This window comes from Chlamydotis macqueenii, chromosome 2, assembly GCF_036417535.1.
Source record: "Chlamydotis macqueenii isolate bChlMac1 chromosome 2, bChlMac1.mat, whole genome shotgun sequence".
In the NCBI taxonomy this organism is placed as follows: Eukaryota; Metazoa; Chordata; class Aves; order Otidiformes; family Otididae; genus Chlamydotis; species Chlamydotis macqueenii.
The window spans coordinates 17535736-17562100 of NC_141557.1; the positions used below are offsets into that span (position 1 = coordinate 17535736).

Here is a 26365-nt window from a genome sequence, read left to right on the forward strand (position 1 = left end):
TAGGCTGTGTGGGGGCTGATGAAACAGAAAATAATTAACTTGAATTTTAATAAAAATGTAAGGCAGAAACTTTTTAGTATCTCAAATATGTATAAATATACACAATACTAAATGTATTCATGAAGGAAAACTGCCTCAACTCACAGTAGGAATGTAAAAAGAATCATCCTGGGCATAAGTCAAGGTCAAATTTAAAAGACCTATTCCCTAAACTGTCTTTGTTATTGTCAATAAAACTTCAGTGCCAGGTGAAATCTACCACCCTGTTCCTTCCCTCTGAAAGACTCTGGAGACTTTCATAGCTGTTTTCCATCTCTCTGGACTAGTCTCCACCTACTTAAATGCTGTAACTGAAAAAACAATGGTGATGACTAAAGTGCTACTAGCTCTATTTCAGAGATTGGGACTACAACCACATTGCAGAAATATTTAGAATGTGATTCACCTCACCTAACTTTTAGCTGTTTTATCTCAGCAAGACATCTGGGTTCCTGCTGTCATCACCTATGCTTATCTCAGTGACTTAAGATGAGAAGAAAGTTCCTTGCAGATGCCTATTTCTTGCTCTTGTCTGGCATTTTTTATGATGAGCTAGTTCCAAAAGGAGACTTCTCTACAGATTACATTAACATTACATGTAAGCACAATATTGTTGATCTTTCCCCTAAATATGTCTTTATTCCCTGGGCTTGAAAATATGAGAAAATTGGCTACTGATATTAAAAACCTCCACATAAATGGACATTACCTCTGCATACCTATCTAGAATAATCCTAATTTGCTTCACTTTCAGTTTAGATGGCTATCTTTCAGCAGTGTTGTTACTGAAAAGGGATACATTTGAGTGACATAAGAGATAGAGAACAACACTACCTCCTCCTTTTGAAGATCTTCTTCTCCTTATATCCCCTGTAGTGAGACTGAATTGTTATTGCTGCTTTGTTCCTTGCCTCAGTTAGTTCTTTTCTCTTCTTCCTGAGCAAGTATCCTCTGGCAACTGATACAAATTGTCATATAAAACAACCTTAAGTAACAAGCAATGGGTATCCCACACATTTCAGAGAGTCAAATGATAACAGCATAAAAAAAAAACCAATAAGAAAATATGAACCAGGGGGGTTATTATTTTACATGTCATCAAATTATTCTGTCCCACAAAACTTTTTTAAGATTTCAGAAAGCTGCACCCATTCTACATGAGGATAGAAACAAGCTCTTTCTTCATATTTCATTGGACTAAACAAAATACAGGAAGATGCAGAATGAAGCAGAAGCACAGTGCTATAGAAGTGCCTCTAAAACACACTGCTCTCAGCTCCCTGTAACTGCTTTATCTGATTCAGGCAATTGATTTGACTCAGCCTTTCATTTCCCTGGGAAACACCTGATTATCCAGGCTCTCTTCTGGCATAGGCTTGGAATTAGCTGAACATTCACTAAATCACAGAGAAAGTAAAAATTTTATAGCTCAGCAGTTACAGAAGACTTATCTCATGCTCCTTTTGCAAAGACTGATTATTATAAATGAAAAAGCTCAGCATGAAAGATGTGCTAAACTCCACAGTAACCAGGTGCACCGTGCAAGAGTACTTGCTAACTGCGCTTTGTGGGAGGCACAATTTCAAGTTTCTGGTCTGAATCAGAGTGAATAAGGACTCAAACATGGATCCTCCCTGGGACATGTAGGTAGAATGGTCACTTGCTTGATGCAATTGCTGGCACATAGGTATCTAGTGCCATCTAAAGTGCTCCAGGATAGCCAAGGCATCTGCATGGAGCTGGCAGAAAGAACAAGACAGACAGGACTTCCTAGAGAGAGAAAGTTGGGTATATCACATGAAATAAAGCTACTGGCCAGGATAACCTAGGGCAGCTCAAATGACACTAGATACCAATATAGGGGCAAATGAGCAGAGCATTTGGTGGCTTTGAATAAAATGAATCAAACTTTAGGCTCTGCTGACTATAAGAGGAGTTTAGACACCTAGGTCACTTTTAGATATCTACAATGAAGTGTCTTAATCAGAATCTGAATTGCATTCAGAATGTTGCTTCAAAAAATCCTGAACTTGCAAATAATTTCCTAATGGGAATTGGCACAGTCTCCACAGTGCTGTGATTTAGGCAAGTCTGCAATTCCAGGGATTCAGCATAAATTCACTAATCCCTGGCAAAACAAAAACAATATAGTGTTTTGTCAAAATATTTCTGTTGAACTGTAATTCCAAATGCAGTACCAAGACTATGGGGATAGAGGATTCAGGTGATTTAAATACTCGGAGGAGACGGTAGATATGGGAACTCTTACTCCAACGCTGCTGAGAGTGTTTTGCATCACAGGGAAAGGTCAAGCTCCCTTAAAAATGGGAAGGGAACATAAGCAGTCTATTTTAACACATTGATATAATTTGGTACTAGGTTTTATTTGGTTTAGCTTTCCTTACTCATAATTTAGCCCAACTTGGGCTCCACTAGATGCAGTGGTTCAGTGTGAGCAGCACTGTATAGTGCTACCAGTTGCAGTGAAGTGCTCTTCAGTGCAATTAACAGATGCAACTGACAATGATTAAAACCAGCACTGGTGTCGGTATATACTCATGAAAGCATAGCTGAGGTAGTTTAAATCTAGATAGCCTGGGTACTGGCAGCACTAGCTTATATTTGGGGTCACCACCTTTGTAATTACTGAAAGTGCTGTGCAGATTTGTGCCACCTGTTTTCAGACCTGTGCCCCTCTAGTTGTACTGCTGCTGATTTCAGAGCTGCCTCAACTACATCTGGCACAGGGTCATCTCTGTAGGGACAGGGGAGACAGAACTACAGGGAGGAAAAAGGGATGTCACGTAGCATACATCTGGGCACAAGGCGATTATTGCTGCAGAAGAGAAGGAATATTTATCTAGGTTGGACTGAGCGATGGCAAAAAGAATCAGAGACATGAGTGAAATTACAGGTTGTGATCTTCTCAAACATAACTATTACAGATAGATAACAAAACCTATTCCTAATAGAAGAGCATACATAATATCATATGGGGCTTCAACACTACCAGCTGTAATACTTAGATATATCAGACTGGGAGTGAACAGTCTTGCTCTGGCATTTAACCAGCCCACTTCACAGCTTTGGAAAGTGCCTCTACGCCACTTTAAGGTAGAGGTAACTGAATACATTGACCTGTTTCAACCACTGTATATAGATACATAATATATCAATTATACCGCAGAAAGTGTAAATGAGCATAGTCAATCAGTGTAGCTAGGTAACAGCAAAGAATCTGGATCAACATATTGTGTATGGATAGCAGATTAAAAGCCACAAAAGCAAACAATTCTTACTTGCTTGAAGTCTAGTAATATATTCTTCCACTTTTTTATTACGTTTTGCATTTGTGTATTCTTTACGAGCAACAAAACCTCTGTAAGCTGAAAAGAGATGTCAAAAATTAAATAAACTACAAAAGGCTGTAAGAATAAAAATAGTCTGTAAGGAATTACAGACCTCCATTAAAATATTCATAGACCTTTTGCAGGCTTTATCTTTCAAAAAAAAAATGGCAAACAAGCACAAGCAGTAAATCTACACAAAACCTACATTTTCTGGTGAGCAGAGTTGTTATGAATGAGTTGAATGCAAACCACAAGAGAATCAGAATGTAAAATAAGAAGATGTTTGAAATGTATTAAAAATTTCAGTTGATATCTCCATCAACAGTGTAAGTAGTCTTACTATCCAGGACAGATAATACATTTTATTTTCATTATTATATTATACAACCTTGTCAGAGCATGCCAGAATATTAATAACAGTATCATCTCTGCAATCACCTCCTTCCATTGTTAAAATCGCCTTTAAATGTAACATTGATAAACATAATTTCAGTAAAGAGAATGTCATAAATTAGTTAAAATAAAGTTTTCTTCGTAAGAATAGATACCACTAAGTAGAAGGTATTTTGTCAAATGTAACAGCAGGAAAACAGAAAAAAAATCCGCATTCAACATGCACATCCATCTATCAACTCTACTCATGCACTAGCTTTAAGCAAAATATTAAATGTTTTAAAGCTGTTACCTGACTGTATTTTAATAGCACTTTGTTCCCTTTGTTCCTTTATCTTTTTGTATCTCCTTGAACCCAGCCACCCTCTGATACAAGCTTGAATCAAAATAATCATGTCAACCGTCTCCTTCCGCATTAAATTTAGCTGTTCCACATGATAGTATTTGAGGAATACCTTAAAAAGAGTAGACAGACAAGCAAAAGTTTTAGTTAGCCTCCTAGGCCCTGTATTGATTCAATCCATTTAACATCAACAAGTTACAAGATGAACAGACTGTTTAGCTCTAGTATCTAAAGGATCATTCTTGTTAAAGATAGCATTTTGATTGTTTAGGGTATTAGTTTACCTTACTCTCCCCTTCAGTATCTTTTGTCAGCTTCATGCTTTCACAGGAAGATGTTTTAAAGTCCCAGTGCAAAACTTCAGTCTGTAACTCTGAATCTGTTCTCAAAACTATGAAGCTGACTGTTTTGCTAACCTCACAAATCTTGTATGTTACATAAACGTGATCCAAATCTGGAACCTTCAACCTCTCTGCTTTCCAATTTAAATCTAAGGCATTGTTTATTTACTAAATTGCTTTTATCAGGCATGAAGCTCATATAACCCCTGAAAAACTAGTCCAGTACAAGGGATACAAACACATTCCTGGTGTATATTAGGAGAAAATAAAATGTGTAGAAAGAGCTTGTGCAATTAAGACAATAACTACGCTTATTTTTCAGAATCCCCCTGATCTTTGATGCTTCAGATTAGGAAAAAATTTTTTACAATGAGGGTGGTAGAACACTGGCACAGGTTGCCCAGAGAGGCAGTTGATGCCCCATCCCTGGAAACGTTCAAGGCCAGGTTGGATGGGGCTCTGAGCAACCTGATCCGGTTGGGGATGTCCCTGCTCCTTGCAGGGGGGTTGGACTAGATAACCTTTAAAGGTCCCTTCCAACCCTGATTATTCTATGATTCTATGATCCTATCACTTATTGGTACAGACACAGGTTAACCCTAATTAAAGTAAACATAAGCTATAGATCTCACATCTCAGGATACGCTTCCTTTGCTGCATGTTGCCCATTAGCCTCACTAGGACAGCAGAGGGACATGAAGGTTGAGGAGGAGGTAACTTCATGACTTCTGTTCCAACTCTCCAAGATGTCTCAGAAGAAGAACAGCTGTTTCTTCTATACTGAGGTGATTTCAAATAGTTCCTGATCCATCTCTCTCTATCCATATCCTTCCTGGGCACTTCTGTTACATTAGTAAGGAGAGAGACTTGGTGCAGTACTTGTCTGATGCTTCTTTTCTCTGACAGACCTCCTGAGATCTGTCAGTTGGCGGTGGGTGGGTGTCCCTCTCTGGCATACCGGGAGACTAGTGAGCTAGAACCACAGAGTGTGGGAACAGACATGTGGTTCTCTTATAATGAAGTCTGCCCTCACTTCATATATATGGGATCATCTCGCTATCTCTTCCCCCAGTGCTCAGCAAAGTCTGCTACAGAGGCCTCTGGCTGGAAAGCCAAAACCTGTTCCTCTCCCTTTGGGAGTCTGATTGCTCCACGGAAGAAGTGTAACTTCTTTATCTTAAGAACGCTTGGACTAAGCTCACTGGGATCCTTACTACATTTTTTGAAAGAAAATGCAAACAGTGTTTTTGTCACATACTGCTTTGCACTGTGGTCTCACTAAAGCTGATCAGAATTTTAACACTTCATAGGGTCAGGATTTCAGCCAGGTATCAGGGAACAGTACCAGCAAAGGGTGTTCTTTTCAAACCAATAGAGACCAAGAGCTACCCCAACCAAATGGGTGAGAAAACAAATTGCTTAATAAGTTAACAATGACATACTGCAATAATGCAGATACAGTATATTAAAAAATTACTTTAGTTTTTCCAAGAACCCAGTTGTCAAGGCGGGCTTTTTCCAAGATGGCAGCACAGGTTTCCGGGCTGACTGGAGGATCATCATTTGTTTTGTAACAGATGAGGTAATACCTAAAGACAAATATATGATTCTTTATTCCATTAATAGCAAGCAATAGATGCAAATACTTTTAAACCATTCATTTAAATAACAAAAACAGTTGCATGAAAGAAAACATAGCACTGAAAAAACAAAACAGCATATGAAAGAAATTGCTGTGATTTATATGCAGTACTGAGAAACTCAATCAAAAGTGGATGAATGACATATTGCACACCCTGGAGGGTTGTTTAATTCTGTATCAACACCAGAAGGGTTTTAAAAACTGTGCAACCCAAGCAGAGTTGTGCACCAGTTCTTTGCTGCTCTGGCTCTCTGCATTGTGTGAAAATTATTTCAGTGGCAAAATAAAAATATTTTTAATGCTTTTCTGCCTAAATTTGCTTATTTCATACCTAGAAATGTAATGAAAATTTCATATCTTATCTCTTGTTCTAGAACATCTACCTTTGAGATAGTTAACATGATATGAGATGCATCACAGTTATTGTTACCTCCCTGGATTCAGCTTTGCAGATCCTTTTGGAATATATATGTGCTGTTAAGACATATCATATGTAAGCACTTAATCTGGCAAACTCATTACTCAGAATTAATTCTGACTAGGAAAAGAGGTCAGGATGCTCACACATAAAAATTGCCCATAATGTACCAGCTCAGCTGCTGGGTAGGAAAGTTCTTGTGTGTTCCAGGACTTTCCAAAATGCTCTGTGACAAACTGAACAATACCTATCTTGTTTTTTTTTTTTTTTTTTTTAATTCAGGAAAATTGCATTAATTATGTGTGCTTCCTGACAGTCCATTCTGCTTGTTTCTTGTTATTCAGCCTTTATACACAAAGCTTGCATTGTACCAGCTTTAAGTAATGGTAACATTTTCCTCATAGTAATAATAAAAAGGTACAATGCTGATTCCTGCATTATCATCAATTCCTACAGCTCCTTTTTTTTTTCTTTTTGCTACACAATGAATTGGCTTATTTTTATTCTAACAAAATAATTTTGACATTATCCCAGGTCTACCTGTAACTCTCAACTATTAAAAAAGAAAAGAAAAAGATACTTAATAAAAACCCCTTTTTGTCTGAGGGTCTTATCCTCAGTGCTAGAGATTTGCACAGTCTCACTGCATTCAGGGGCACACTCTCTGGAGAGCTACCCCATTATATTCACTACTTTCCTCTCTTTTACTTGAACAGTAAACTTTTTTATAAAAAGCACTGACCAAAAGCCACAGCACATCTTTGTGCAGTGATAAATACCTTTTCCTATGCTACACTCTTCTGAAACAGTAATAGTCCTAGGATTATTCTTTCCAGAAACAGTGCTGTAAAAACATCACTTTGTCTTTCCTCTCTCTCCTCATGCACCTGCAGCACTCTGCTGCTAGCTCTCTGTTTCTAGTGCCCTATTACTTTTAAGTGCTTCTGTCTGAATGGTGTTGCTTACTTCTTCCCAGTTTTGATATCCACTCCACAAATCTCAGTTCTGATTGAGGAAAATACTCAGGGTCTTTATTTGTAAGACAGAAGGACAGATTAACTGCTCAGGAGTATTTTTTTGGGGCAGAGGAAGAAGAGATAGTTAAAGGAATTATAAAATGTTAATGAGTTCATTACTCTTCTTCTTAACAAGTGACTAATACTTAGAAATTATATATTTTAAAAAAAAACCTATGCACTTAATGAACTTCTCAGCCCTAGATTAGCAATACCAAATTATCATCCACCCGGCACAAGCAGATGCTGCACAGTGCTGAACGTTAGGAGGTAGAGAAACTGTGGCACTCCTTGGATGCTATTTCTCCAAATTCTCAGCTTTAATTTGAAGCATTACATTTCTAAACCTCAAGTCTGTGAAGAAAACTTGCAGATTATAAGCAAGACAATTTTTACTCAAATGTGCAGGGAGCCTGAAAGCAATCATCCTGAGATGCATCATCTTCCCCTACAAGCCAAAATGGGTCACTAATCTTGTGCCTAACTACTCTTTGTCATCCAGTCCGTAATCTTTGTCACAGGAAATGTCTTTGTATTTTTTCTTTAAGGACCACAACAAAGACACTGCTCATGCTTAGCAAACACTGGGCAGCAATGATATGAGAGAAAAAGCCTTCTTCACATCAATGTTACCGTTTTATGAAGTTAGCGAACAGTATACGGTGTGAATAACCCTGTCTTCGAATTCTTGCTGTCTCCAGAATTCCTGTGTAACGCAGCTGAACCAACACTTTTTCTTTATCAAACTTGTTTGCCTGTCGGTCGTTGTTTGGCTTGATGCACCTGACAAAATGAGGCTGGCCGACGACCATTTTGGATAACAAATCCATCAGAGAATACTGCAAGAAAGTAACAAGATAATCTGCCATCAGGATATTTATAAAACTTATATATAGGTCCATGTGGAGCTGAAATTTTATTTCGTATGATCAGAATCACGTCCAAATCTATTTACATTTTAGTAAGCTGGTACTTTAATGGTAGATGAAGTAAATGACCCAACAACAATCTTGGCTTAGATAAGATGTCTAAGTTACTAGCGTATACTACCTGAGAGAAACACTGACTCCAAACAGATGTACCAAATTCCACACAGAACATTTTCACAAACTGCCATAATGTCCAATATATGATAGAAACTCTCCTTATACTTATCTGCTTCTCTTGGAGCTTTGTTAGGTAATTACAGCCCACTTTCTCTTTCTCCTGTTGTCACCTATTTGAAGATCCTTATTCACCAAGAGAGTAAATTATCTGTCAACGGATAGGAAGTGGAAGAGCAGCAAGCCAATAAATATTGCCATCCCTTCATTAGACTGCAGGAAACTAAGGCCACTCTGGAAGAGGGGCTGCTTAAACTGCTCTGATCTAGCATGTCCTGTTCATTGTATAGGCTGATGGTGATACTGTAGCTTCCCTGCCAAAAGGAAACCTTTGAGGAGGGCAAAACTAGAAGGAAACAAAATCACAATTCCAAAGTTGCACTTTTCTAACCTCATCAGGGTACTAGGCTAGCAGAGGGGATGCAGTTTGTAGCTCCCCATGCCAACTGAGGTGATTCTGGCTGTAAACAGCGTTGACTGGTGTTTCATAAAATTGCTTCATGGAAGGATCTTATTAAAACAGAAATGAAGAGGCTCATTCCTCAAGATTCAACCTGACTCAACACAAAGAGGCAGCTAGGAGGTAATGCAGTGTAGGACATCAAGAGCCATATGTTTCCTATTAAAATGTGCAATTCCATTCTGGACAGACGCTGTACCATGCAGCAAAGTGCTTAATTAGCTTGACCACTACTGTACCAATTGAACGCAAACAAGTAGGACACACTAATGGATAATTTTTTTTTTCCACTCAGTCTGAGGTGGCAGATGCTTTTCTCAGTCACCTGTAGACTTCTGCGTATGAGTAAATCAGTGGGGCTGAAGCTGAATCTCCATTTAAGAGCATTAGCTAGCATGATCTGAGCAAGGATTTCCACTACAGAAAATAGTAACAGAAAAGTGTAAATATAATTAACTCATTTGCCACCTCTGATGCTAGATGTGCCAGTAATGCACTGAATCACAGACACTAGGTTAGAATTAGAATGAGATTCAATAAATTTTTTTCCATCTAGAACTTTAAAACACCATGCAGCTTTGGACCACGATGATAGCTAAGCTGAAATAATCTTTGCAGTGCACAAAGCTGTGCAATTTTATCTGCTAAACAGAGATCTTGCTCCTTACTGTTCTCTGTCATAGATGTAAATGAACTCTTACAGGTCATCAACATCACCTCAGCCATGTTTACATTTTTGCTGGGAGATATGACTAAATAAGAGTTGGAAATTCAGAGCTGAGCCCAAGTGAAATCTGTGCACCACTTTGGAGGAAAGAATGCTCTTCGCAGTGATTTTCTATCGCAGGACCAGCAGCACGGCCAGATATTGTACTGCACAGACCACTGCACCATATATGCAGTTCACAAACTCTACATGGATCACTGTTGACTCTAAGTCAACAGGTGCATTTCAAAAGGTGAAAGAATAAACATTCATTCCACTCTAGAAAAATTTATTAAAAGACCTGATATCTTACTCTAAAATAAGAAGCAACTGTCTGTGTTTTCATGCTGGTTGTCTCTCTTGGATGATGCCCGGTATCTCCTGCTTCATTCTATAAAGATGAAGAAAGAAAATAACACTTTTTATCTCTGTTGAGCATGTAGTGCCCTTTCTAATGCCACAACAAAGCACCCATCAGAGAACATGACTAATAAAAAAAAAGTATTCTAAACAGAAAGTTACAGCATGATCACTAGCACAAATTATTTACACCAGTACATTACATTACAACACAATACACAAACGTTCACGCACAGAGAACACAATTCAATAGCTGAGCATCTACATAACTGCCACAAATAACCTGACAATGTCTGAGGTCCTGTCTGTTATTTCATCATCAGTGTTACTTTGGTAGTTCTCTAAGGAACTTGACTATATTCCACACCAATATTTTAATTTCTCTTTTTGCTACAATACAGCTAGAAAATAACATTTTTTTTCCCCTGGAGTTGTTACAAAACTATAGCCAGAAAGAAGGGAAATGTTAGGTTTTTACCTCACGGAAGGAATATGAATTGCACAACACAAAGATATCCAGCTAAACAGAAAAGAAAATAGGAGAGGGAGAAAAACCAAGGAAGGGGTTACTTGCTTACTTTTAGTATCAATAACAGTATTGCCTTTCTGGTTTAAATTAAGGTTCAATACAGAATCATGAAATCAGTTTTCTTACCTTTGTATGACTGATTGATTTCTGGGGGGTCCACATTTGGTAACTGATTGTAGTTTTGCTTTTAGTGTGTGCCAGGTTACCTATGGGAAGATGAAAGAAAGCAGCCTACCAAAATGCTTACACCTGATCTAAACTAAAAACTATGCTCAACCTTATTCATGCCCCCAGTGTAACCATATGATTATAAAGATCATTGACTTTTTTGGAGTATGTCCTCATTTCCCCTTTCACCCTTGGGACAGAACAAGCTCTGAAGAAGCTCCATGAAGATAGAACATGGGCTGAATTTTCCTCCTTCTGCACTTATGTCACCTGCTAGAGTTATTGTACTATTCTAGTTCTAAGGCTACATATATGTTAAGTTAAAAAAAAAGTACTAGCACCCTTCTCCGGCCCTGATGGCAAGTGACATGACATGACTCAAGTCTATAAGGCTAAACTTTACACTTCACTACTTTTTCAACCTCCTGGTGAAAATAAGGTTGTATCTTTCCACAGAATTGTTGGACACCATCACTGGCCTGCGTTTTCTCTTGAAGTGTGTCTTGGTATTTCTGGGAGACTGCTAGCTGACATGGTCCAAAACTGTTCCAGGGAGACATGTTAACAATTAATCAGAATGGGCAATCCTGTGGGAGTGTTTCAACTACTGTTCACTGACCCTGTTTGGTTTACTAGCATAGACCTAGTCTTAAGACTCTGACTTTGGCATTCTTAATCAAGTAATACCTTTACTATGATGACGTAAAGGACTAGATGCATTGGAGTGGTTTACACAGACACTGGTCTTCTAAAGAAATAATAAAAATTCTGCTGAGCTTTCCACCATGTCACTCTGTTGATAAACCCCAACCATTGCTGCACGCTGCCATTGCTTCTGCTAAGAACGTAACACCTCTGGAATCTCACTCTCCACTGGGAAAGCCTGTAATCTCTCTGTGCTCAGCTACTCTCAGTAAGAGGTGGATAAGAGCTGGATAGACAGCTGCAAATATACAGCATGCTGAGCTAATGTGTCATGTATTATGTGACGATATCAAGTGCTAAACTTCCCTTGGGCTTAGCTGACTATCACAGGGTGTGAAGGAAAGAGAGGGGATTACTCACACCTAACTTTATCTACCTGAAAGTGAGGTGTCTATAGGATCCCTGCTGTATTCAGTGGAGAGAGGCACCTTCAAGAGAGAGTTATCCCATCCTAAGATAAATACTTGAGATAGGCAGGATGAGCTGGACTCTGGGTAAACCTCTACATTTCCACTGATTCTAGATGAATAATGTAGATCAGAAATCTAACTTTTAGTTGGCTATAGCTAGATAGTTTGGGTCACTTATGGAAGGCTACACACAGTGCTTCATAATATTTAACAAGAAGACTAAAACAACCTTCAGTTATCTTGCAAAACATTACATAAGACTTGGGATCAGTTATTGGGACCATTTGGGCCCTGACTTTGGCTCTACAGAAATTATAGTTTAGTATCTGAGCAGATATCAATGAGTCAAAACGTTCAGGCAAGGACATCGCACTCAGTGTTCTCCCAAGAACACTAACTTAAAATAGACCGTCAACTTTGCATTCCACCAGCAAAGCTCCCTTTGTGAAGAACAGGAGCTTTGCCAAGACAGTTTCTGTAAGCTACGATAACATTTTATAGAAATTTCTATTAGGCTCACCCAATTTAGCTTTTCTGTTCTGCTACAAGTACATCTCCCATGTAATTGTACAAGAAAGTAATGTTGTCAAGTAGTTACTGTATGGCATCAATGCCATCACACAGGGAGTAATACAACACAATAACAAACTGGTTGTAAGGAGCCTTTACTCATCATCCTAAAATAGCAAGTAGCACACTGTGCATGAACCTGGACAACTTAGGAGTACTTTCTGTAGAGCCAGTCATATTCCTCCACTCCAACTTCTGCACTGCCAGAGGAAGGGCTCATTACTAGGTACCCATCAATGACCTATTGTAAAGGACTAAAAGACTGGGGAAATAGAGAAGTGTCTCTCACTCTTCGCAGCAGATGTTAGGAGCCCCAACCTTGGTTCTCTACTACTTTAGAGAAAAATTGCACTGAGACAAAACAGGCAATTTGTATATTCCCTGTCCCAAAAAGGCCAGTGACTTACCTGATCCTTTCTGTTCAGTCCTCAACTCAAGGGATGCACTCCACTCCCTGTCTTGCTCCCCTACCCTGAAGAGAGGACCCTGAAAGAAGCCTCTACCACTTCCTTGGCACTTGACCAGACCAATCCCTCCCCTGCAGCTTGAGATGGCTGGGGCTCCACTCTGTATAGATTCTAGGGTTGGAAAGTTAAGCCACAAAGTGTATAATGTCATCAACAAATGGACACATGAAACCTAGCAGTGGTCATCACAAAGGCTAGAGTAGAATAAGATTACCACAATAGCAATACCTGTTTTTGTAAGAGGATGGGTTACCAGCTGTCGCGTCAGATTGTTTTCAGATGATCGCAGTAGCAGCACAATATCAGCTGGCAGAGTATCTCTATTTTTGGCTAGGAATCCACTTGCATTATACAGAACCTGTTTTAAAAGTGCATTTATGCATCTTCTGGGATTTTGAAAAGTAATTGTAAATTTAAGCACTCTGGCGTGTGGCTTTTAATATATCAAGATACACAAATAGTTTTTCAGCCATAAGGCTTGCTCTTGCTTACAATATTTCGATCACTGAAAGTTCTAACTTTTCAATACTGAGAACCATTATGATGCAGATGACTAAAAGCAAATCCATCATTCCAAAGTAGCTTGAGACATTTATTTTCCCTAATGCAGGTATGTTAATATTAGTTTTAGCCAGTGTGGATTTATCACTAGGACAAGTGTATCGTAGTCCTCCTTTACACCACCAGTACATGTGTGAATGCACAATTAATGCACTTGATTTTGACCATATCACACAGGATTATCCATATGATTGTACAATCTTTCTGTCCCATTCATATCTTGCTGTACTGGACTCAGGACTTACCAGTCTTCCTAGAGATCTCTATATTGATTGTAGAGGAAGTTTGCAAAATCGCAAAGTGCATACTGGCAAGTGAAATATCTCTAAATAAATTCCAGGAATGGTGTACCTAACTCAAAATATACCTCCATGGGTCTATCTCAAGGATGCTGTAAAGGGCCCACAAGAAAACCTGGCCTGTGAAGAAGGGTAGAAGATACTGACATATTTAATTTAGAAAAACCCCTCACAAAACAACCCACTAACAGTCTTAAATTACAAAAAAAAAGGCTTGTAAAGGAAGAGGAAATAAATTGTTCTCCAGTTCCACAGTAAACAGGACTAGGGCTAATGAACTTAAATCACAGCAATGGAGATATAAGGTAGACAGTAGGAGAAACTTCCTAGTGAAAAAGCTTGTTGAACACTGGAAAGGGCTAATGGGGCACTGGTGGAATCCCCATCTTCAGTGGCTGGTATCAGGAATGGTACAGGGAGTGCTGTCTCTCTGCTTCTCAGCAATGACATATGCTGTGCTGGTGAAGTGTAATTCAGGTAGATTTGAGGTTCAGAGGAGTTACTGCAGGCCTTCTGTAGCTGGCTGTCTTACACAAGGGGCAAGTTATTTTCCATCAGCTGATGGGCAGTATGTTGCCTCTTTCCAGGCCAGCTGCTCCAGCATTGCAAAGACTCAACATAGTTTCCTATATGAGACAGCAATGCCCACTCCATACCCTTTTAAAAGAGGTGGGAGCTCCTGCTTTTACAAGGAAAGGCTCAGGTGACCACTGGCATCTTGCCGCAGCGTGTCAGCAACTCCTCCTGAGTTTGAAAGGCATCTTCAACAAGTCGCCTTGTACAGGAGGGCAAGACACTGCTCCTCAAATGAAGCAGAAAGCAGGGCCTGCATTAACTATCTGGCTGATGATAAAGTACAGAACTAAGAAGTTAGGCTGATGGGGTGTAGGAGGTAGGAGAAAGAATGGCGCTAGATCCTGATCCAAGTAGTGAGAATAAGCATGGCACAGGACTTTGAGGAACTAGGGAGAAGGGCACTGAGTTGCATTACGCGATCATCATTTTTTGGTTCTGCTGTAATACAGTCAGTTCATTTACTTGGTGACATTTAAGAAAAATACACTCCTGCTATTGTTTTTTTTTTTTGTGAGGGAAAATAACTTTCCAATTTACTTTTGATGTGAAAGGCACTGCCAACATTTCCATGTCAGGCCTGAATAGATGAAGTTTGAGAACCAACCCAGCTGACCTCTTCCATTTCTTTCCAGCCCTACCATTCCACAATCCCCAACTAATATCATTAGGCCTCTTACCTTTCCTGCATAATGATAAATTCCAAAGGTTAGATCTACTCTTTTGGGTCTCCAAAAATATTTTGACTTCAAATTATCTTCAAATTTTTCTGAAAGGAAACATACAGCTTATCTTACTGGAGTTACTGTAAAATAATTGTCTTCTGAAGCTGAATCCCTCTAAGAATATTGCCTGACTTCTCAGACAACACGGAGGCACAAAACAGGCTTTGATGTTTTTAAGGACAAAGATACCATAATGGGCTTCTAACAAAAGGCACCAGATAGAGTGTATGGGAGCTCTTGGTTCAGTTACTTTGTACCAATTTTTTCTGTGTGACCTCACAAAATCGCTTGCCTTTCTAAGCTTTTGATCTTCATATATGAAACAACGTAGTAATCCTTCCTCAAGATTCCTTAGGAAATTATGAGGAAACATTTACCAATTGATTGAGGGACTCTGTACTGTAGACTATAAAGTATGAGGACAGAAAGACAACAAGCTCATATAATTACTTTAGCATGGGGATTGCCACTGGATGTTGTTAGGTTTTGTGGTTGGATGTTGGTTAAAACGCTTATCTGACACTTTGCACATTCAAAAATGAGTAAACCAAAGATTTATTTGCATTGAAACCCCACTGAAGTAACTAAATCAACTGTAACTGCAACTACTCATCAGCACTGAAATATTCAGGATCTGAATTACAACATACGTAAGTGTTTTAATTTTAATTTCTGAATAGAAAAAAACCAGGAAGCATAATTTGCTGAAAGGCACTGAGGCAGGTTTGCAGATATTACGCTTAAAAAGCATCAACATTCTTGTTCAGGTATGGCTCATGAAAAGTCTCAGAGCTGAACATGACTCAACACTGAAAACAGTGTTACTGGCATATGAACCTAGAGTTTTAACTCAGTTTGATCTTTATCTTTCAAGCCCTGCAGCTAAAAAGTCCTGAAGGCAGGAGAATTCAAAACCTGGATCAGCAGCTTAGGTTTATTTGTCCTTTTGATGCTTCTCTATCAACTTCAAAGACTTCCCTGCATGCATGCCTCCCTCAAACATACTGTGACACTGAAATGTGGGCTCCCTAAAAACATAACCAACATAACTAGAAAACAGAAATCTAACAGGGAGACATCCTGCAAAACTGTGAAATAAGCCATATACTTACCTACAAGTGTCTGATCTGTTGCTTGTGGGAATCTACTTTCCTCATCCAGCAGGGACAATAAACCCATTGGTTTCTGCAAGAACATATCTAAGAGGGGCCTGTTGTCCTCGTATTCTATAACTCTTGCATCAACACCTTCATATAGGTATTCGTTCTGTAACAAGCAACAGAAGGCATGTTTTGTCTATGTATACAGAACCACTTCCAAAAATAATTCACAAACTGTCAACTGTAGCAGATTAAAACTACATTGAAAAAGTATGCCCTGGGGCTAAAGACATCAAAGTTTTGCAGGAACAAATATCAGTTAGGATGTATCACACTGTCAGGCTATAGATTTTAATTTGCCTTTGGATACATAAGTACTTCCTATGGCACATTTGGTAAAGTAAGATGCTTTCCAGGAATATGCAAGAATTAAAGAAGTAGAGTTGAAGAAGATAATGTACAGTGTTTGCAGGTGGAGATCCCATTATCTATTTACTTCCCTGGTCTGCAACATAAAAAATATTTCTTAATCATTTAGAGCTACATTTACATTCCTAATTTGTTGCTCAGATCTATGTGATGTACAGTGGCCAAGATTTACAGAAGAGACTACTGATTACAGAGGCCTCACTTGTTTGATCTACTTTAGAAATCATCCCTCTTCCAAAGGATAGGACTTTATAAAAGTGTTGTATTAATGTAACAATAGAAAAACTGCTGGGGGTTTTTGTGTGTGGTTTTTTTTTTCCTGAAGACTGCAAATATCTTTGGATTCCTACAAGACTGAGAAAAACTTGATAACAAATGCTGTGTCCACAGTGTGTTGTGATGGTTTTATCTTGATAATAATTTAAATTCTAGCTGAAGAGTAGAAGAATGACTTTCTTCAATCCTTCAGCAAGGCAGAAGACAGCCATAGATTTACCAAGAGAAGGATGCCCTAGGGACTGCCTCCCTCCATTATTCTTGCCTGCATTACGTAATGCAATCGCAGTTATCCACTGCACAGTTCAGTCCCATGCAGGCTGCTCCCTACCCTATCAAATGCAGAATTAAGCCTTTTGGTCTACTTTAGAAATCATCCCTCTTCCAAAGGATAGGACTTTATAAAAGTGTTGTATTAATGTGTGGTGTTAACATCACCATTGTGCTATCCTGAATTCATTGTGAGGAGAGTGCCGTAAACATGAATGATGGCTAACATTAATGAGTTCAAAGACCTCTAACCCTGAAAGACCTGTCCTTGTGTGTCATTCACTTGAGTCTGAATGACAGCCAGGAGTGAGTGAAGAAGGGATACACTGAGCGTTTCGAAAAGGAGTTAACTGCCCTGTACTGTAGAAAAGCACATGTTATTAGACGCCATACCTCTTCATCTCTAAGCCAGAGAAAAACAGCAAAATGAATAAAATCGATAACACTGTCCTGGAAGTACAGGCCCAAATAAATAAATCTGCTAATCCATTTGAAAGAGAACACAGAATATGTACTTAAACCCTTCCAGTATCCAGACTGATCTAATTCCCCAGGACACTCTTCACTCTAAAGATAGATTATGGCTCAGTTTATACGCTCATACAGGGATGTAAGTGGCAAGAATCTCTCCTATGGCCCCATGAGGGCTCCTCATCTCAGGCACATAACATTAACTTCATTCATGTCTTCCCTGGAGCAGTGGACAGGTGGAGTTTTGCTTTTTATTTTAATCAATGACCTGAGTAGCAGGATAAGACAGGAGAGTAATAAATGTATCACTGATATAGGCAAGAAGTTAATTATATACCTGTAGGAGCTAGTGGCAGGAAAGGAATGAGTCTGTGTTATCTCCCAAAGATAACACCGGAGTGGGGACAGTTTAACTGAGGGCTATGGCTGTACCGACACACAGATGTTATGTTCATGAAACCAGCTGTGACTGCTTAGGATTATAAAGAGTACACTTATTGAGGGGGAAAAAGGAAAAGATTGCTCAGGATGAATCTATCAGAGAAGATTGTTCCTGTGACACTCAGACATCCTCAAACAAGCTCTCACAGAAATCTATCTAATGATTAACTTCTTCCAACTTCAAATGCTTGTGAGAGAGCCTGGTTTAGAGAGCTGATAAAAGAGTTCTCCTCAAAACTGAAAGGAGGTCTGTAACAGCTGTACTACTACACTTGTACCAGCAACATTTGCTCCCCTCCATGCCTGGCCAGTGCGCGGGGCCTGACCTCCAAGCCTGCAGTGTATGTGACCATTCGGTCTTTTGTTTCTGCACCTTGACAACTGAATGAGTGTCAGCGCTGACAGTTTCGGTAACGCTGCCGTCTGCTCGGTAGGATATGGGAAGGAATTCACTGCATCACTTCCCATGGGCTTCTGGAGGATGGCTGATAATCAAGTCTTCCAGACACCAGTGTGACAGATGGCTCAGAAATAAGATACCATATTACATTTTCTTATGCAGTGCTGGTCTTCAACCATGTTATTAGGATACAAGCAGCAAGGATAAAAGACTTAATGATGCACATCATAAAACCATAATGAAATAGATCTTATTTGAATTAATAAGCTGAATCAGCTACAGGACTCTGTAATCCCCCGTGATGTTTTATGACAAGAAAGCTCCTTAAAATAGCAGCTGCTCATTGAAATTCTAAAGCATAATCCACTAGAAAGTATTCCTATGGATGGGATGTCAAAAGGAATTACTGAGTTACACTAATACTTGGGCTCTTATCTCATCTCAGTATTGCATGATATCTTTTCTGTGATCAAAACTAGGTAACATTAGTTTGTGCAATCTGGTTTCACTTAATAACAAAATAATTATTAAATATATTAGGAAGTGGTCTTCATGATTAATAAAAAAAAAGTAATGGCATTTTGCTGAGAATATGGTACGATGACACTTCGGTTTAAATGGGAACACTGGAGACTTATTCAGAATGAACCCTTTCCAGCTTAAAGTAGAAGATTAAATTGTCATATGAATGTAAAATAAACATTGCATATATTTAATGCAAAAAGTAACATCCTTCCAACTGACAGTAAACTTGCCACTTTTCAAAATGTTTTAAGTATTTGACATTACACCTTTTAATTTTTATGGAAGAATCACAAATGAGAAAGAAATGGGAAAGTTGTCTTGCTGGACAATGTTATTGTTATTGTTATGATCCAATGATCCAATGATCATGGAGCTCACACAATTAACTTACATCAGTACCTTACATGTAAGGGAAACACCTTAAAGGACAGGATGGAAGGTGTAAAAGTTGTGCTTTGCTTAATATTAACTTAAAAAAAGATTGTGCCAGCATTCATTCCACTTAACTATAGACAAATAAAAGAAGTTACTAAGTTGAGAGGCCACATTTCCTCCCAGTCAGTGGAGACAGAGATGTACCCATTTGTCTCCACTGACTATTTGGAATCTAATCTATCTTCATCTTAAACTATCTTAACTCCTCATTTCAACCTTTCTGTTAAATTAGGGAAAGGTGATTGCAGTCAGGCCTAAAAGCCTTTATTCTTGAATGCAATCATTAAGTCAATAATAAAGAATAAATTCCCTTAATTTTGACTTGAGTTCTCCACATTGGCACACAGACACTCTGCTCTAGCAGACACCCTGAGCCTCGGGTGGTGATAGTACCACTGTTCCTTTCTACTACTCCTGTCACTTCTGAGGCCATGTTTTTGTAGGCCACACTTCCAAGAAAAGCAAAACTGTGAACACTTTTCAGATTCAGATGCAGAAAAGAAACCACTGACAATGCTACCTGCAACACTGAAAGTACAATTCAGCCTTATGAGTTCATTTACTATTTGGCTTCATTGCTCAAGTTGCCAAAAAATGATTCACCTTCCCTACTTACATAATCAGTACTTACTAGGTTGACATGGGTTAATTGAGAACTAGACTATAATCAACTGATTTAGCCTTGACTTCCCACCAGATATGTAAAAGTTAATCTACTTGTATGTGTATGGAATTAAACAGGGCAAAACAGGGGAAGAAATAATGTTCCTATAAGTTTTACTTCTCTTGAGGGAAGTGTGAAAAATTAAGTTCTGCAGTCTCCCTTGGGCAGATCTACAGGGTGCAATGCAGTGTCATGTTAGAGATTTCTGAGCACAGAGCAATCCAAGACATCTGTCTGTCATTGAACAGGGCTGTGGAGAGATGTTAGCCTGAGACCTCAGCAACAGGATAGCTCCATCAGCATGACAGTCAGCTTGGGCTAAGGAAAACTCGACGCAAAGGTCTTGGTGACTGCTGGCATCAGCCTTCTCCTAGACATAACTCCTGCCTTTTAGTACTGAAGACACAAACCCTTACATGTGTGTAAAGTCAGGCAGACACATCAGCAAAGAGCAGGGGTCATCCTATTGTTTGGCTTTTACATAAGTGATACTTTGTATCATTAAGAATAACAATTTCAGTCATATGATTTTGTAAATATTTCCTTTTTTTTCCATGTATAGAAAATTTAGTAATTGTATTTTATATTTTCCTGCAAATAGCTTTCTCTTATTTCTCTGCAGGGAGGGCCTGTATTTACAATTAAAGTACATTACTGATGTTAACACAGGAGAGTCCTTACAGCAAACAGAAAAGATTCTGAAGCTACCTGCTTTCTCAAAGACTGGTTTTTTTTGATGTAAAACTGGAACTACCACGTTATAAATAAGTGAAAAGCAATGTCTTATAATGACTATGAATCATACTGCAAATCATCCCGTGCCATTAGGTTGTAATGCAGAATAATATATTTGTCATTTCCTGGCTCCGAAAGGTGGGGATTTACACCCACACTTGCACAAACTTAATCTATATAGCTCATTCTGCACTGCTGTAGTAATAACTTTTGAGACTGCTACAAGATAATATAATGAAGTTTGATATAATCTGGTGTAGTGTGTCATGTAAATTAAAGTAGACATCTTACTCAGTTGCTATTACAGGCACGATGTGGACACTTGTAATAGGAATATTAGGACTGGTATAAATGAAATATGAATGGAAATGTGTGTATAAGCACCAGAAGAAAGAGACTTAGAAGAATGACCTGCGATTTGAATGAAGAACATTTGTTCACAGCAATAAATTTGAGGAAAGTGTTGTTTACATCAGGACCAGAAGGCCTTCTCTCACACAAAAACACAGCGCAGAGAGCTAGGGAGTGGAACACCCTCTAAATCTGACTGCAAGGTTACAGCACATCACATTCCTTTTCCTATGAGCCCCTCAAGGAAATATATTCCAAACAAGCAAAACCAGATAACAACATTGCCTTGATTACAGAGGCTGAAGTTAATAAGGTTCTGAGGCAAAGAACTGCCGCGTAACAACTGATGATTGCTAAAGGGTGTAAAAGATCTGTCCAAGTCATCCATGATGAAGACTTGCTAGCTGGTGTGCCTTATTCTCTATGTTGCTCACAAAAGATCCTGGCAAGTCCACTTGAACACACATACTGGTGCTTTCTACATGAGTGTGAGTCAATGGAATCTATGAGAGAATGAGCAGGAGCGGGGAAAATTGATTCTGCAGATAAAGAACACCTTCACACCTTCCCCTTCCATAAGGTCTGCAATTGTCATACTGAGTTCCTACAGGGAGAAACAGGTAAACTGTATCTTGTCAAAATCAGAATTTCATTTTTTCCCTCATCTGCTCAGCAGCAAAATAACCATCCCAACCTCTGCAGCAGGGCACGTGCAGGAGAGCAAACAGTTCCTACTATATGGTGACACTACAAATCTCTGCATTAATACAGGTGTGGCCACAGTGTTCTGTATTAAGATATCTAGAAGCAAGTAAAGGCAGATTACACTGAACAAGACCCAAGTCTATGGGTTTCTTTAACCCAAGGGATAGGGTTAAAGTCCATCAGTAGCGAAAAAGCAACTAGGTAACGTGGGCCTGCTACTGAATGGGCATGGATGTCATGGAAAAGGCTGAGATATTCAGTGCCTTCTTTGCCTCGGTCTTGACTGATAGTTCCAGGTCCCTGGGACCAGAGGGAAAGTCTGGAGCAAGGAAGACTCACCCTCAGTGGGGCAGGATCAAGTCAGGGAACATTTGAGCAAAGTGGATGTACACAAGTTTGTGGGACCTGGTCGGTGCCTGGATTTGATAGGAATAAATAATGATGTTGCAGTCTGTGCTATTTCTACCTTCCAGCTGTTAGAAACAGCAGTAGCCAAGTACTCTTCTTGTGTGAATTTATGCATTTTGGAAAGAAGACATCTAAGTAAATATAGTAGTTCAGGCTAATTTCTCTCTGATTTTTAGATGGTATTAAAGACAAGGAAATACTTGTAACTGAGAATCTCACACATAAATCTACAAAAACAACTACAAGGTCTAAAACTTTAAGACAGCATTTCCTGAAATAACTGGAACAGGATAAAACATTTATCAATATAAAATAAAATTTTCCATTTTACACATAGATATATACACCTCTAGACTGACACATGCATGTACACTCCTGCATACACAGAGACATTCCAATTTTGCATCTGTCTTATCCTTAAAATAAGCAGTGACTAACACTGACAAAATACTCTTTTTCTACTAATAATTAAAATCAGATATTCATCTATGTATCATAAAACCCAATAATTTCAATAAACCAGAGAAAGTATTATTTCATCTAAAATCTGAATGTTGACTGTTCTGCTGATACAGAATTCTGTAATATTTCTATCTTCAGCAAGATTATTTTTTTCCTGTATATGTTATTTCTTCAAATAATAATATTGAATAATGAATTAAATATGGTTATTTAATTGTAATGGAATTATTTACAAAGCTGAGGTTTTATTTTTTGAGGTTTTTCACTCTCCTCTTCAATTTCATAAACATTTATAATTACAACTGTATTCCTTTTCTCTGTTTTACATCAAATTATTTAGATTAAATCCATCATTATTTAGCTTAGATGATCTAGTTCCTGAATAAGAACAAAATAATTGTGAGATTTTCAGTTTTTAATAATGGAATTTCAGTGTTCATCAAGCTTATTAGTAAGCTATTATGAACATTGCACTTAAAAAATTATGTTACGACTCATTCATTTTTTTTACTGTAGAATCATACGTTACATCACTCATTTTATTCCTCAAGAAAACAACATTGCATTTGCATCAAATCAATTATCACTGGGTTATGTTGCTTAGATACTGTAAATTTCAAGTTTAATCCATTTTATGTAGGCATTTTACTTGCAAACAGCAAGCATTACTTCTCAGAATATGCACTTAGAAAACATTTGTTATCATCTGCAATTCACAACTTATTATGGAGAAGAAACAATGTAGTTTCTTGAGATAAGGTTTTACATGTTCAGTAATATTAAAGCTTTATCAAAATATTCAACACCTACCTGTTCCCAGGCAAAGACATGTTGATTGAAGTAGAACTGAATCTGTTCATTGGCAATATTGATACAGAGTTGTTCAAAAGAATTTTTTTTGAAATTCTCAAAGCCAAATATATCAAGAATTCCAATGTTCAAACCATCATCATTTCCACTGCAAAGATTAAATAAATTTTCTATTGATGTATCTTTATTTTACAGTGACTAGCTTCATTATTGTTTCACAAAAGGAAATAATGGGCTGAATCTGTACGCCAGTTAAACAAGCTAATTTTTGCTAAACCAGATATCTCTTAAAATAACAATCAAGTTTTGTCTGAAATACAATAAATGCACATCAATTCAAAGATGACTGTATTTGCAGACCAGATACACTGAATCACATAATGACCAAGTCAATTGATAAGCGTATAGAGGATTTACAAGTTTATTTTTAAACTAATATTTGCTAGTTATTATTCTATTGTAAAAAGCCAATTACAGTACAGAAACAACATGCAGTTCTTTTTGATTCTTTTGTAATAAACCAGGCTTTACTCATCAGCATCTTGAAAATAAAGATTGCTGTAATTAAATATTATTTCCTCATATTATTTATTCACAACAGTTAAACCTGCTTATTTTAACATGAAAGTCAAAAGAATGAATAACTAGACCTTTTATGCATTTAAATAACTACTTTAAGTACTGCAGTGTGGTATGAATTTACATGACCAATTAAGTTCCAGAGGAGTACTACTAGTAAAAACTTCGGTTTGAAATTTTAGCTAAGGTATTCAGAGAGATATGTGGACATTTCTGCAACTGGAAAAAAAGCTCTAATAGTTGTATTTATTTGATGAAACAAAAAAATTAAGAGGATATAATTTTATATCAAACTGAAGTTGACATTACTGTATTTTCCTACCTAAATTAAAAAAAAAAATCACATTCTATCTATAAAACCTTTTGAGAGGCTATCTGTAACCAATTTTATTTATTTTTTAAATAAACGTTCAGGAAATCAGATATGAAGAACCAACCTCAAGATACTCATGAATAGTACTTGAGCCACTTTGTGAAGTCCATCTCAAAAATGGAAGTGTTTTATTGTGGAGGGATCCAAGGTATTTGTTGATTTTGAACCTGAATTTTGCGACTACTTTATCTGTCTGGAAATTACTTTTTTTGGTGAATAGAGTGCTGAAATTTGTCTGCCCCGTTCCTTCTCAGAGCTAATTACACACAAATAGCAAATGCAAATTATTTTAGTACCACAAAACAAAAGCAGAATCCTGGGAAGTTTTTTTTTTTGTACTGTGAACATTTCAGGTTGAACTTTCTCCCTCCACACCAGCATAATACATATTCAATTTGAAAATGGGTCTGTAACAGGCATGGGAGACAGGCACACAGACTAGCAGTGCTACCCATCTATCATGAATTCTATCATATCACTTACTGATTAAAGTTCTGTTTATTGTTGCTCTGCTCTAAACAAATATTTGAAAGTTTAGACAGAGATTACAGTGCTACCTTCTGACATTTAAAAAAAATCCAGAAAATACAGATTTGCAAACCAAAGCTATTTATTATTGATATTCCTCTTCAAGTAGTTACAAGTTTGCCCCTTTTCACTGCTATTATCAGCTATAGAGGGCCCTAACCTATAGGATATACAATGCAAGCCACATCATTTCTTCTTTGATTAATTTGTAAAATATGTTACATCTTCATTTCCAATATATTTCTTGTCTCTGGTTTTAAAATGTCACCTTGTAAGGGTAGGGTGGACATTAACCTCAGTAAATGTGTTTGGAAACAACTCTCATGCATATATGAAACCACGCTCATAACAGCAGCAACAGAAGCAACAGCATCAGTGCAAGTAAGAGCAGAATTTGACCCATGTAATCAACAGATGAATGTCAAAAGTTGACCTTGAAAAAGTATAAAGGAAAAGGTCATTAGTATGTAATCTACACAGGGTTAAATGAGTAAAGGTCAAACAATAAAACATCAGATGCCTGTGCTATTTATATCTTCTGTATTTTCACTGTGCACTATGATTAGGATAAAACCTTCTTTTTTTTTAACATGGTGGTGTCATACACAGAAAGGTAGCAGAGAAAAAGTAGATGAGAACACTAAATGCTCTAGTGTACATGATATTATTCCCACAGAAAATCTGTTTTTTTCTGGAAAAACTTCTTTTACCTTAAATGTTTGTCAGGTTTCAGTAAAGTGTTGATGCGATTGACTATCCAGCTAAAGAGGCGCCCATACAGTGCTTTGGCCATAGCATCTCTGACATCAGTGGCTTTTTCCACAGTGTTGGGACGAATAATTGTTTCTCCTCGAGTCACTACACAGTGAGAAGTGAGGGCCTCTTGCAGTTCATCTGCCTGAATACACAGCAAGGATGCACCTAGGAAGGAAGGTCACAGGCATCGCTCAGAGGCAGATTTTGGAAGGAAAAATATGCATTTTTGCAATCAAAGCTGCAAGTGTATTATGAATAAGAGCCAAATCGAAGACTTGAACTATGAGTAATGAGGGTGTTTACACCAAACAACTGTCAGTATCTAATTTTGTCACCAAACTTTCCAGCTTCCACTGCAGTCAATGAGTAAGTGATTCAAAGCAGAGGCTTTTAGGTTTTAAATTGCTTTATCAAGGAGGCTATTTCTCCAAACTATCTATGGAGAAATGCTAAGGAATCTATGTGACTA

General features: G+C 38.0%; 1 protein-coding gene across 3 annotated transcripts in view; it reads right to left on the reverse strand.

Annotated features, from left to right (window-relative positions):
- MYO3A (myosin IIIA) overlaps positions 1–26365 on the reverse strand; it is a 119518-nt gene that overhangs the window by 25733 nt on the left and 67420 nt on the right. The window contains exons 17-30 of one of the 3 annotated variants that reach the window (XM_086741554.1): positions 25851–26061; positions 23661–23808; positions 16291–16444; positions 15134–15222; positions 13249–13378; positions 12961–13131; positions 10827–10906; positions 10650–10691; positions 10125–10202; positions 8176–8381; positions 5944–6055; positions 4075–4237; positions 3339–3425; positions 874–997 (exon numbers count right to left, since the gene is read on the reverse strand). In XM_086741554.1, coding sequence (XP_086597680.1) covers positions 874–997; positions 3339–3425; positions 4075–4237; positions 5944–6055; positions 8176–8381; positions 10125–10202; positions 10650–10691; positions 10827–10906; positions 12961–13131; positions 13249–13378; positions 15134–15222; positions 16291–16444; positions 23661–23808; positions 25851–26061 — 1795 coding nt within the window. The remainder of the gene's footprint in view (positions 1–873; positions 998–3338; positions 3426–4074; positions 4238–5943; positions 6056–8175; positions 8382–10124; positions 10203–10649; positions 10692–10826; positions 10907–12960; positions 13132–13248; positions 13379–15133; positions 15223–16290; positions 16445–23660; positions 23809–25850; positions 26062–26365) is intronic. The other 2 variants (XM_086741555.1, XM_086741556.1) reach the window with 2 other exon arrangements.